The 13,768-nt window shown below is 35.9% G+C and overlaps 1 protein-coding gene across 2 annotated transcripts in view; it reads left to right on the plus strand.

The window, feature by feature from the left end:
• EDIL3 (EGF like repeats and discoidin domains 3) overlaps positions 1 to 13,258 on the plus strand; it is a 413,532-nt gene extending 400,274 nt beyond the window's left edge. For both annotated transcript variants that reach the window (XM_032335811.1, XM_032335809.1), the window contains one exon: positions 10,244 to 13,258. In XM_032335811.1, coding sequence (XP_032191702.1) covers positions 10,244 to 10,393 — 150 coding nt within the window. In that variant the 3' untranslated portion in view covers positions 10,394 to 13,258. The remainder of the gene's footprint in view (positions 1 to 10,243) is intronic.
• The last annotated feature ends 510 nt before the right edge of the window (positions 13,259 to 13,768 follow it).

The following is a 13,768-nucleotide window of genomic DNA, read 5'->3' on the forward strand; positions in this document are numbered from 1 at the left end:
TCCTGATGTCAGATATAATTTAATGACCAGTGTACCCTCAACACATTGACAAAAAGACCCAGGCTTCCCCTGACCAAAGTAGAGTTTGCATCTGCTAAGCTCAGGACCAGGGCTCTCTATACTTTTCATTTATGGGTGCCAAATTTAGCAAACAAAAATGCAGCACACCTGTTAAATTTGAATTTCAGATAAGCAATGAATAATTTTTTAAGTATAAGTATATACCGAATCTGATATCTTGCAACTCTGTCTCCATTAAAAATCCCCTAGATCTTCCAGTCAGAACAGATGTTCTCCTGAGAAAACACCTAAGGGAGAGAGGATAGAGTGAGAATGCCTTTCTTTCACACTTCGGGAAATACACACAGACATATGCACACATACTCTCACAACCTGCTTCATGTCTGCAATTCTATTTTGCCACCTCATCATCTGTCTCCAAAATTATCTTCTCCAGCTCCCTGACACTGTTCCTTCCTCAGCACCAGTCTGGCTTAGAAGACACATGGCTGAATGCTTAAATCACTACTGTGCTCCTACTTACAGCTCTGTACTAAGTCATGTCTGACCAAAATAGGATGAGACATGGAGTGAGGGAAAGGTTCCTAACGTGGGGTGGGAATTGTCAGACACTTATTTTACTACTGCCACATCATTGAAATATCTTCTCTGAAGGGGTCAAGACAGACTACAGATTGTTGGGATATAACACAAAATACCCAGTGTGATTTAGGAGATTTTGAGATAAACATTGGGCTTCATTAGAGAAGCAGACTGTTTTGTACTTTTCTGGAAAAGAGGAAAGGCATTTCTACACTTCTGATTTTAGACTAAAAAAGAAAAAATTAGATGGTCTTGCTGTCTGACTGCTCTTCATAGTATCTTCTATAGATAGCTACTTTTGAATAGCAGATGATTTTCCAGTTCTGGTTTTTTTTTTTTTTTCTGTAGGAATATTTCTTATGGCAGTCAAAATCTGAGTGCTAGAAAGCAGATAGTTTAAATCTATAGCCACAGTTTAGAATGACATATTTTATGTTTCATAAATCTCTATAGGCAATCATCCTATGTGATATATTTTCTGGGATATTCTTGTTTCCTAAGGAGACTTTCATCATAAAAGAAGTTAAATATGGTGGTGTGTCCCATCTACTGAATGACTTTTAGACTGAGCATTCCAAATGCCAGTGGATATGGGAGAGAAAAGGCAATAGTCAACAGAGTTAACAGGTTTTGCTTTGATTTTTCTCGGTGTCTTTTTCCAGGGTCAGGGTCTTTTTAACAGAAGTTGTATGAATTTTTCAGGAAGGCTCTTCTGGCTCTTCCTAAGAATGGCCAGGACCCCAGCTTCTTGGAGTTAAGGCTATGCAAGAAAAACACTGAAGGAATGGAGGTGGCTACCCTGTCCCCAGTCCCTTCCCCTTCTCATCTGGTTAGGTTGGATCTCAGCAGTTCCTTAGCTCAACAAGTCACTCTCACAGTGGTCTAGGGAATCTCAGGTACAATCTTTGCCAGCTTGCTAGTAATAGAGAGGTTGATATTACTGTGGAGAGTTAGATCTCTTCATCTCAGATGTCTACAGGCGAGCTGAACTCTTCTATTAGAGACCAGAAGTAAAAGGTTCTACAAAATACTCCTAAAGATGTGCCACTTCCTTCCTTTTCCAAAAACTCCCAACCCCCGGAGTACCTAAGGAGGAATGAATTTTAGAAAGATATCACAGCCCTCTTTTCCAGTCAATAATTAAATATCAGCCAACCAGCTATCACATCAACTACAGGAAATGAAAGAGAGTCTGTAACAGTTTGAAAAGTAATAAATGACCCTTTATTGTCAGAGTAGAAAACAAAAGACAACATATTTGCTTTTTTTTTTGGCCAGTTATTAGTCTCCCACTGGTGCATTTTGGGGGAAAAACCACAACAACAACAATAGAGTCCAGGTAACACTGTAAGAACTCTAAGTGAATGTCAGATTTGTGGTTGAGTAAAAATTTCTTGGGTTATAATCAGAGATTTATATACACTAGGAACGTGTAGTAAAGCCAGAGCAATTCAGTGAAATGTAGCATTCCCTGAAGCCAGAGACTACTTTTTTACATAATTACAAAAGAGAGCAAACTTCAGAGCCACAAGAAATCTCCTGAGGGCAGCAGTGGGAGTGGAATTCATTTTCTTGGAGAATCCATATAGTAATTTTAATGGTTTAAAATGATTCATGAACTAGTGGAAGAAAGACATGGAACTTGTCCCCATGTTTTTCTTTTTACTTCCCCCATCAAACAAAAATGTTCTATAATTGGACTTTTGAAGTTAAGTCTTTGGATAGGCAGTTTGAAAGTCTCACATAATTTCATCAAGGGAGCTGGGGAAGCAAAGAAATCTCTAAAGGAACCAGGGTCCGGATTTTTTAAAGGGCTTGAGGAACAAAATAACATTTTGAAAGGGACACAGATAAAAATTGGTGTCCAATATGAAATATGGTGCAGAATGATTTATATATGTCACCATGTTCTATAGCTTTCAGAAAACCTGCCAGTTTCCCAGGGGATTTCAAAATAATCTCCAGTAGATGACCAAAGTAGTATTCCCCAAGGAATGTATAAGCTTTTTCAGAAATGATATTAAAAAAATACAGAAGAATAAAGATGTTGTTACTGAAATATAAAAAAGAACAAGTAACACTAATTGTTTGATATATTTGTTAAGTTTATGTTCATGAGAATAAATACCACCCAGAAAATAAAACCAAAAAGAGCAAGTAAAATAGAGAGAGTAGGACCTAAGAATAAAAGATTTAGAAAGTGTACCCAAGAGCCACAATCAATAAATTTCAATATATTGTCATGTTAGGATTTATTCAAAGAATCAGAAAAGAATAAGTTCACAATTAATTTTGAAGCCTGAATATCTCTGACAGGCCTGGCACATACTGTTGAGGAAGTCTGGGGCACAGCTCTTTCAGACAATGGAGGTCCCTCCTCAGACTAATCAATGTTAACAAATATCAAAAAGTCCTTTGTGATACCTCTAACCCCTCAACATCAATTACTTACGCAAAGGTTGGAAGTTCCCAAATCCACTCTCACTTCTGACATCAGCTGCAAGTTCAAAGGTCCCCAAGACCACTTCATGTTCCATAATTCACTAGAAGGACTCACAGAACTCATTTAAAACTATTATACCTACAGCTACATTTTTAAAAAAATCTTTAATTAACATATAATGTATTATTTGTTTCACAGGTATAGGTCTGTGAGTCATCGGTCTTACACAATTTACGGCACTCAACAGTTACAGTTTATAATAGTGAAAGAGGATTCAAATAAAAATCAGCGAAGAGAGGAGGCATGTAGGGTAGAATCCAGAAGAGTTTCAAGCATGAGCTTTCAGTTGTTCTTTCTGGGAGTCTTCAGCAGTGCTAACCTCTCTCAGCAATGATGAGTGACATACAATATGCACTAGGTATCACCTCAGCCTTGATGTTCAAAGCTTTCGTTGAAGCTCAGTCTTGTAGACATGGTTTACTGCCTGAAAGGCTAACTTGAGCCTCCAGCCCCTTCAGTGGTCAAGCTGGTTCAAAGCCCCCACCATAAATCACATCATTAGCATAGACTCTGGTGTGGCCCAGGTCTCCCATGTAAGTGAAGACAGTCATCTCTCAGGACTTTCCAAAGTCTTAAGAGATTATCTTCCAGGAACTGAAAGCAAAGATCAGACCTCCTTTTGGGCAAGGTGAAGATTTTACTGCACACTCATATTACACAAACTTGTATGATCTGTACTGTCCTCACTGGAATGGCACATGTCTGCATCACTATGACAGTTCTAGATGGGACACACCTTGAACTTTGCAGGTACATTCACCTGCTGATAAATTGTTTCAGTTGACTATGGCCTTTCTTCATCTGCACCCTTGGAGGATAGTAGTTCTATTCAAGGATGCTTGGGGGTTCTGTTCAAGAAGCAGATCCCTGTTCCTTTCCACAGATGAGGATTTTTGCCGTATCGTTGTTGGGACTTTGTATAGTGAGGGCTTATCCCCCACCTGCTGCAGACTAGTGATCAATGAGAACCTGTTAACACAATCTCCTATCTCTAACAAAATCCTTTCTTTATGTGTGTGTGCATTTCTTAGAATGTGATTCTCAATATGCATTATTTTCCAAGGAACATTTCCTAGATTATTGGAATTTACCTAGAAACTGATTTCTTGTTTCCTTATTACATCTGAAAGAATGTACTTATATTTAGACTAATTTTGTTACAGAGTTTCATTGGTTTAGTGGAATTGATTGGAGAGAAAACCATCAAGAATGATATACCAGCCATTCAATCATGAAATGGTTTCAAGGATGCTGATAAATTTTCCTAGAAAATTGAATTCACTGAATAATAGCTAGAGTCTATGGAAGCTAAAATAATCAAACTTTGGTTTTAGATTTTTTATATCCAATCACTAACAGAAGTTTCATACATTAAAACTTCCAATAAGATTTCTTTTTAATGTGATGTACATTCATACCACCAACAATTTTCTATACATTTTAACACAATAATTTTTGTTTTACCTTTTAATGAAAAGTTTTGGTATTTTTGGAATGCTTTAATATAGGGCAAAGTAGAACATAAATTGTAAATTAGCCTAAAAGTCATAGAATGAGAAACAACTGAAGTTTCTCTTACAAACACTATTCAAATAGATAAATACTCTGTTTGTGCATTAGGCTTTTAGCCATTAAAGCATTGGTTCAAGTTGTAACTCTGAAATTTTTGACAGAAATTCAAGTAATGTTAATAATAAGTATATAAAAATGATTTTTATGATGCTAAACCATAAACTAATAAGTGTAAGTCTTTTATGTCACCCACAAAAGTCAGATTTTATACTCACATAATATATAAATGGTTACTTTATGAAATGGATACTTAAATCCTATGTCCACTAAATTTCCACTATTTTTATATGGATCATAATCTTAACTGTGAATTGCTATCTTTAAAATATCATGATTCAATAAAATGAAATGAAATTGGAATAAATATAAATGTCTACATCCACTATAAATCTCTTTCACAAGTGAAATATTGGGAAAATCCTGACTTAAGAGAATTTCTATGATAAAGTTCAAAGTTTGTTTTGACAATTAGTCATCAATCATGGCCAAAAATGTAATATAATAGTTTTAAATTTTAGACTGCATTGATAGAAGTATTGTATCCATAACAAAGGCACACTCTATACTTTAGGCCACTCAGGTCATTACCACATAGTATGTCCAAATAAATACTACCCTTTCAAGTCAAATTTAAAAAACAGAGGGTATCCAATGGAATGCAATCAAAATAAGTTTAAAAATCATCTCACATGAGTTTTTTTAAGCAACCACAAATGTTTAGCCTAAAGCACCACGAATTTTGAGTTTTTGAGAAATTTATGTTAATTATTGTTAAGGAGGTCTAAAGCTGTTTTTCTTTTGACAGGTATCATCTATGCTTGTTGAGAATAAAGCACTAGGATCAATAGATGGAACTTAGAAAGAGGCATGTGTCAGCCTAGTGAAAGGACAGACTTCCAAAATATCTGAATACATACATACCTACCCTATTATATTGAGGATTGCCATTGTCATTGCTGGAAGTTCCATGTCAGAAATGTTAGAGGAAAGTTGGTGCTCACGAACTATGCCTTATTTTCCAAGTCTCAGATTCTTCCATTCTATGGGTGGAATTACATGAAAACAGTGTTTCTCATGGATCAGAGTTGGAAAAGACTATTTTTTCCCAACTCCTTCTAAGTACTCTGGATGAAAGAATAAATAAGTGAAATTATATATGCTGGATAATTTTTTTTTTTCTCTTTTCCACTCCTCTCCCCTCCAACCCCCACACAAATGCTGCTCTTGGGTAATGGATTTTTATCTTTGTGTTTAATCCTTTAAAGATAAAGATATTTATCTTTGTCTTTAATCCTTTAAAAACCCTTTCAGTGTGTGAACATAGGCAATGAAGCCAGTGGTGTGTTTGACACCATTGCCAAGGCAAATGCAAACAATAGCTTATTCGACTCTTGTATTTTCACAATATCTGGAATCCCATTTATAGTTCTAGTCTCCACATATCGAAAGAGAAATAATGAAATCTAGAACGGGGAGACCAAAAAAGGCCATAGGGATGAGCTGATAGTTCCCTGAGGCCTTGCTAAAATACTGATTCATTAGCCTTAAAGAGCTTATGGAGGCTCTCTAAAAATCCTTAAAATTGCTATTTGGGTGAGAAAATTCCAAAAGATTAGAACAATGGGAGTCTCTTTAAAACCTTTTTTCAGAAAGATTTATTTATTTTAAAGAGAGAGAGGGAGAGAAGGAGAGAAACCCAAACAGGGGCAGGGGCAGGGAGAGAGGGAGATGAAAAGAGAGAGAGAATCTCAAGCAGACTCCCTGTTGAGTTCGGAGCCCAGTGGGGTGGCTTGATCCTATGACCCTGAGATCATGACCTGAGAAGAAACCAGGGGTCTGATGCTTAACCGACTGAGTCCGCCCAGATGCCCCTCTCTTTGAATTTTCTAATGCATTATTTAGGAAAAGTAAAAAGAAGTATATCTTCACAGACCAGATGACATTCTAAATAAATAGTATGTGCAAGAAATTCCCCCAAGAATTCCTCAACATTTGTGAAAGGCAGTTAGAGGTCACGGCTGCTAAGAGACGCTAATTACGCCCCAGCTGTCTGATGGTGTCATGAAGGAGAACCCTCCCCTCTTGGCAGTCTCCCATTGATGATGTCTACTCTGGCCTGAATAGACCATTGTCCCTAATGAAGAATGACAAGTCTTATTTTACAAAAAAAAAAAAATTAAAACGTTGCTGGAAGCAACATTTAATTGTTTTATCTGACAGTCTCTTTGTGTTGAGATTTGAATCCTCATTAGAATCTGATTTGAATTTTAACAAGTATCACAGGAGAGTTGACATTGAAAAGCCAGATCCAAGATCTCAGCCACATGAAGGCAGTGGCAGTTCTCTCTATTATCCTCTAGGTTGTAATTTGGAAGCCTCTCCAAAGTACCTTTAGTGCCTTTTTCTTGAGGGCCTGTATGTTGGGAAAAACCCGATAGATCCCTAAGCATTATCGTGTCTGAGTACATCAGCAAACTTGTCATCGGCTAATTAGCTAAGCCTCCTCCTGAAACTGAAGCATATGCATACTCTTTCCTAAAAACTTCTCAAACTGTGTTTCTCATATCCAATTTTTCCCTTCTAAATGGAGATATGTTTCCCATTGATCTTTTCAGACTTTGGTATCAATTGAGTTGCTTATATCTCTGAAGTGTGTACATAAAAGCCCATGTCTAGAATTTTTACCCATTTTTAAAAGTTAACTAAAAATGCTGAGTTTGCATTCCTTTGCTGGATAACACACAGAACTAGCATTCTTAAGCATGATCTTCCTAGTGCTGGAGACAAGAGAACAGTACATGGGCCACCTGTTTGCACAGCAAGTACAAGATGCCATTCTCGAATTTGCAAGTATGTACTTTGTGTTCTCTGCTGCATCATTACTGAGAGACTTCCAAAAATAAAAGTGTTGTCTTCACTACCTTTAGGCCATGGTTTGGGTGATTCCAATGTGGATTGTGGCTGTTTTTCTGTGAAAATGTTTGTTTTTTAAATTATACTATTTTATGAAACTTCATTTAATCTTTTCAGTGAGCGTTCAAATAGCTATGACTTTCACCCCTTAAATCAGAAATGTCACAGTTGAATGCAGTTTCAGAGCTGATGTAGTTTCTCTAAATTGTATTCTCCATTATAAAGGCTAAGTATAATATTTCAACTATTTCTTTCTGGATTGCTAGTTTCTTATTGAAACTTGTGCTGAAGACCAGTGACTTCAAAGAAAATTATTGCTTACTGTGTATCCTTCCCAAGAAATGGTATGACCCTGTATTTCGGACTGTTATAGATCTTGTGATGAAAGTTAATGAATTTAAGTTCTATTATTCCAAAGAAACACATTAACTTCTCTAGCAAGGCTCTGAAATTGGATTTGCGATTCTATATTTAACTAACACCACAGTCTCAGCGAAGCATTTGAATCCAACATTGTATGTCAGGGAGAATGTCAGGAAACCATAGAAGGTACTCTCCTATTTTCCGCTTTGGCAATGACAACCTCTCTGAGGATTTTTGGTGAGTGTTTGTGTGGTATATTCTATACATGTGAGCTTCTACTAACAGAGACACTGTTATTTAGTAACACACTTAAATCCAGAATTAGTTCTTGGTTGGTCAATGCAAAGCCAGAGCATTGCTGAGGATAAAATTTCTATTAAATGAAAGTGGATTCAGCTATGCCAGGATGATGAATTCTAGACTTGGCACAGTTCGGTATTCTCTTCTTCAGCAAATATTTATTCAAAAATTGCCTTTGAGATATATTTTGTGTCAGGTTGAAAAATTGTCCCCCACCAGGTAGGGATAGCACTTCGCATTGGCCCTCAATGACACATAATCTTTCCGTGGAACCAGCAGAAAGATTACCCCATCTTGTCTGTTGCTTCTATTAATCAGTGCCATTGTCTAATGCCTTTGAGAGGACTTCTTTATTTTTCCCTACCCAGGAAACCTTTTGTGATCATGTGAGACTGAGCCAACTTATTCTAGAAGGCCATTTTTAAAACATTCCCTTTAATTTTAGAATGTTCAAAGATACAGGTTAAATATTCTATCATGTAGTGATGGAGTTTCTTCCCCCCCGCTTTGGGGAATTTTTGTTTCGGGTCTCCCTTTAGCTATATAGTCACGTTTTGATCTCAAGCAAGAAAGAAATTATCTTCCAATTATAAGATGCCTCGTCAAGTTAAAAGGGGAAAGTTTAAAGAGATTCTTCATTATCCTATTTGAGCTAAAATGAAAATGTGAATATAAGAAAGTTAGAAATTTCTTAAATAATAAGTGTGCAGACTCTATAGATGAAAAATGATGAAATCTTCAAGTAAGACTAAATATTATGAATGCATGAATTTCTCCCAAAGTAATGTCTAATTTAATGTCGTTCCTATTAGGATCCCAGTGTTCTGATTTTGTTTTTTCTGAAGCAAGCACTTTGCAAAATGATTATAAAGGTCTCTTTGGAGAGAAAAATGGTCATAAATTCTCTTTAAAAGAAAAAAAAAAAAAGCTTTGAAACAAAAGATTGGTGGAGAAGAATCCAGTGCCAACATGTCAGGATGGTCTAAGTCACAATGATCGCAACAATATTGCAGGGATCCAGGAATGAGTAGACACAGAAACCAAAAACAACAACAACGTTCAAAATAGCATTGATTGCATTCTTTCTCTTGGGGATGGGTTAATTTTGTTGTCTGTGAGAAGCAAGCAAAGGACATTGTGATAGGGAGTGTTGTGCTCGCCAAATATCCATGTGCTCCTCCCCATTCCCAGCCTCCTTTGCAGCTGGGCCGGGCTGATATAATTAGTTAAGGTCAATGATATGTATCTAGAAATGATGTAAGCTGCTGCTATACTGTGTTCTTTAAAACATCCTGCCCAGTCTAATAACTCTCTCTCACCTTGCCCTTTGTCAATGTGGATGCCACAAGTTTCAGGTGATGGCTTCAATTTGCAAGCAGCCTGGATCTCTGAATCACTCCTTAGAAGAGAGCACCTTCCGCAAACTGCTTAACCTATACCAGCCCGTGACAGAAGCAAGAAATAAATATCTGTTGCATTAAAAGAAACCTGATAGGCAGATGAAGAAGATAGATCTATGCCTCAGATGCCCAATTTTATCTTATTTAACTCTTTAAATTAAGCATTACTTGATAATTTATATTTTTAAGATTTTATTATTTATTTATTTATTTATTTATTTATTTATTTATTTATTTGAGAGAGAGAGCAAGAGAGCATGAACGGATGAGGGTGTGGCGGTAGGTAAGGACGGAGGGAGAAGCAAAGTCCCGCTGAGCAGAGAGCCCAAATCGGGCCTTGATCCCAGGACCCTGAGATCGTTACCTGAGCCAAAAGCAGACTCAACCCACTGAGCCACCCAGGCACTCCAACAATTTAATTTTAAAATGATCATTTAAAAAGAAGCTGCAATAATTTGCTTTGAAAAACATGATTAGTTATCAAAATCTCACGATTGGGAAGAAGGTTCCAAACAAAAAAAAAGTGATAAAAATGATTCCCAGGAAAAAGAAGGCTGTATGATTGATATTCTTTGCTCTTTTCTTGTAGGTTTTCCAGGGCAATTTTGACAATGATACCCACAGGAAAAACGTCATCGACCCTCCCATCTATGCACGGCACATCAGAATCCTCCCTTGGTCCTGGTACGGGAGGATCACGCTACGCTCAGAGCTGCTGGGTTGTACAGAGGAAGAGTGAGGAGCGTCCATGCCCCACGGTCCTCCTCTCTGTCTCCCTGAAAGTATCTCCATGGAATGAACTGGGCAAACTCTGTAGGAAACTGAATGGGATTTTTCATGAAAAAGTGCTCAAATTATGGTAGGCCACTGTCTTTTTAAGGAGGTCTAAGCCTGCCTTTTCATTGGTTTAATTTGATTTTTATTGTTTAAATTGCTTAAGCCACATCACATTAACTTGTGAATTACGTCCATCATTGTTTTCTGAATTATTCACAATGGTTGGAATATATTAAGGGAAGAAGTAGCACTCTTTTGATAGCAAGGATAAAAAAACTCATAGTTATCAAATTAAAGCAAGAGTTGATAGAGCTTTTATAATCAATACTCAGCTAATTCTTATAAAAGGAACACTGCAATGTTAGCAATAAGGTTTTTTTTCTTCTCTAATAACTCTACGTGATCCTAATTATTTCCCCTGTGCCTCCCAATCACTGTCAGTGTTTATAACAGCATTTTGAAGAATCTGTTACATGCAGTACTAATTGATATTATAATTCTCATTTTACTTTCATTATTTCTAATCAAATATATCATATAATCTTTTTCTTTTCATTCTATTCTATATTCTTTATATTGTATGTCAACTGAATAAGTCCATATTTTTTTCTAAATGAGTTTTTCCTGTTATTTGCCTAAAAGTTTCATGTTTATGTGTGTGTGTGTATGTATACATATATAGGTATACATATATATGGAACATGATTGCCTGTCAGTAGATTGATCATATTTAATATCAGTAGATTGAATCTGAAATTCTATTTTTGAAGGAAGCTATAACTATGTAATTTCCAAATACTTCCTTGATGAAAAACCCAATACTACCATTTTGCAAGATAAACAACAACAAAATAGCATTATGTCCCTTTAAACCGGAATTTTAAACTTTATTTTGATGGTATTTACATAGCCTTATCTTTACTTTAAAATAGCAGAATAATGAATTCTGTGTTTGTCCACTTAAAATCTTTTTAGCAAACAAATATTAACACAGTGCTGCAGAGTCTGGCCAAGCGTACTCATCATCTCTTTGTTCATCTCTGCATTTCCTGTGAAACTAGAATTTGACTGAGACTTGAATGAAACTGGTGGCAATTTCCTAGGAAAGCACATTGTGTAGTTATTTGAGAAAAGTATTTACTAATGACAATGTAGTACATCATTTTAAGATGGAAATTGATTTCTGTTTATTTTGCTTCGGAGGTCCTGAAAAAATAAACAATTGTCATAACAATTTGTTATTGATAATGGAGGTTTCATTGACATGTCTCTCAAATTAAAGCTCACACTGCCTCCATAATAGTCCTCAGCATCTAATTTATAAGCTTTACAAGTATTTGTTTTATAAGGCTTAGACACAGAATTATTGGAGTTTTAAATTAAGGGTCCTGGAAAAGAAAGTATGGTATGTGTACAAAATGTTAAGGTCCTGTGCTACACTGAGAAGTCTTTTTTTCCCCCCTATTATTTGTGCTGCATAACAAAAGCCACTAGACTGTTATTGTCTTGTCTGTCCATGTGTTAACCGCATTTCTTAATGATGTATATATGGAGTGGGTCTTCAAGCATAGTGAAGAATTTAAAGGGAAAGTCAATCATAATGGTGTTTTTAATAAGAGCAGAATTAAGACTGGCTGGCCACACATTTGTCCTATGTCCACAGGCTTTCTACTTCAGGTCCTTATGAAATTGTTGATCTGAAGCATCTGAAATGATCATTTTTCGGCATCTTTAACAACTTTGTTAGGTCCTCAATATTGCCTTTTCAGACAACTTTAAAATTAGGAATTAAATCTTTTTAATTTCCTTAATGTTTAAGTCATATTACAAATAATTACTTAGATCCAAAAATAGACACACTTACTGTCTAGCCAATGCCTTTTATTTTTTTAAACATCTACTGTCCCACCAAATTTCTAGCCGTTTTCCTTTACAGACTATGCACGATTCTTCATTCTAAACAGAGTATGTTTTAGAAATTATGAGTCATGCTTTGTAATGATTTACTTTCTCAAAATTATTCCTGGCTTCTTGTGATGTTCTGAATTTTATTTTATTTATAGTTTTTTAAACAAATATTTTCAAAGGGAGTTTGTTAAACTTATACTCCTTATTTTTTAGAAATGCACTGAAATGGCTTTCTCTTGCTTGCGCATTTTCTCTCTGCTCTCTATGCACTTCACCAACGTGGCACGACCAACAGGATATGTTTGTCCCATGATGCCTCAAATTCATGACAACAGAGGGATTCCCACATGTGTTGATGTTAACAATTCCTATGAAGTAGTATGTAGCTTTTGTGTCATTGTTTCAATGACACCAAAGGGAAACAAATTTATTCTACTTAAATTCACACTGAAACAAGTTAAATCTTAGAAGAAGAATACACAGAAAAGTCACCTAGTCTTCACTATATGGAGTAGCGATGATATACTAATTTTGTAATCTATGAAATTAACAAACATCTCTGTTTTATCTATGTCCTGTTGAAAGCACTTATCATAGTCACTAATTCTAATTTCAGGGTTGACTTTCTCTTTCTGAATGGCTTCAAAGGATTGGTGTGAACTTTGAAGACTTAGGGTACTAATGATTGTATCTTTGCTAGTCAGCAAATTATGAAACATAATACTCCCTACTGGCGTCTGATGTGTCAGTAAGTACAGAAGTTACTAAGACACAAATAACCTTTGCAAACTTTCAAGCTGTGTAATATTCCAATGTTGGTTTTTTCCTTTGTATATATACTTAAATCATGTAGGATGTTGTAAAATTAGTATGACCTTGTCTAGTCTTCAAACTTCAAATAAAACTTTTGAAAATCTGGGATACCTTTGAAGCGGTTGTAATTAAACACATTTGTCAGAATATACAAATTGTCTGAATGGCCACTACTCTTAACTACATCTTGATGTAATGTTTCTTTGTACAAGAAAATTAAGCAAATACATAAAAAAAGAGAAATTACAATAGCCCCCAAATACCCATTGCTATCAGCTAACCTTGATTTTCCAGAATTATTAAAATGTGTGTTTTATGCATTTCTCCCACTCCTTTCAGCTGTGCAAAATTTATTGGATTACAGGTAACCCAAAGTCATTTTTTGCCTCATACATATTTAAAATGTTGTGTTCCGGGATTGATCTGGCCATTGTTAACCACATGCCGTTGCTATCACTTCTGGTATTTTTTAGATACGTGATTCTCAGGAGCATAATGAAGAGATCCAGTCAATAGTGAGCAATAACACAAACATTAACAATGTATTTTACCCATGTAATGTCAGCTATTGCTTAAAGACAGAACACTTGGCTTCTTTATAAGCCCTGTTTCTGCC

Source organism: Mustela erminea, chromosome 3 (assembly GCF_009829155.1).
Source record: "Mustela erminea isolate mMusErm1 chromosome 3, mMusErm1.Pri, whole genome shotgun sequence".
Taxonomy (NCBI): Eukaryota; Metazoa; Chordata; class Mammalia; order Carnivora; family Mustelidae; genus Mustela; species Mustela erminea.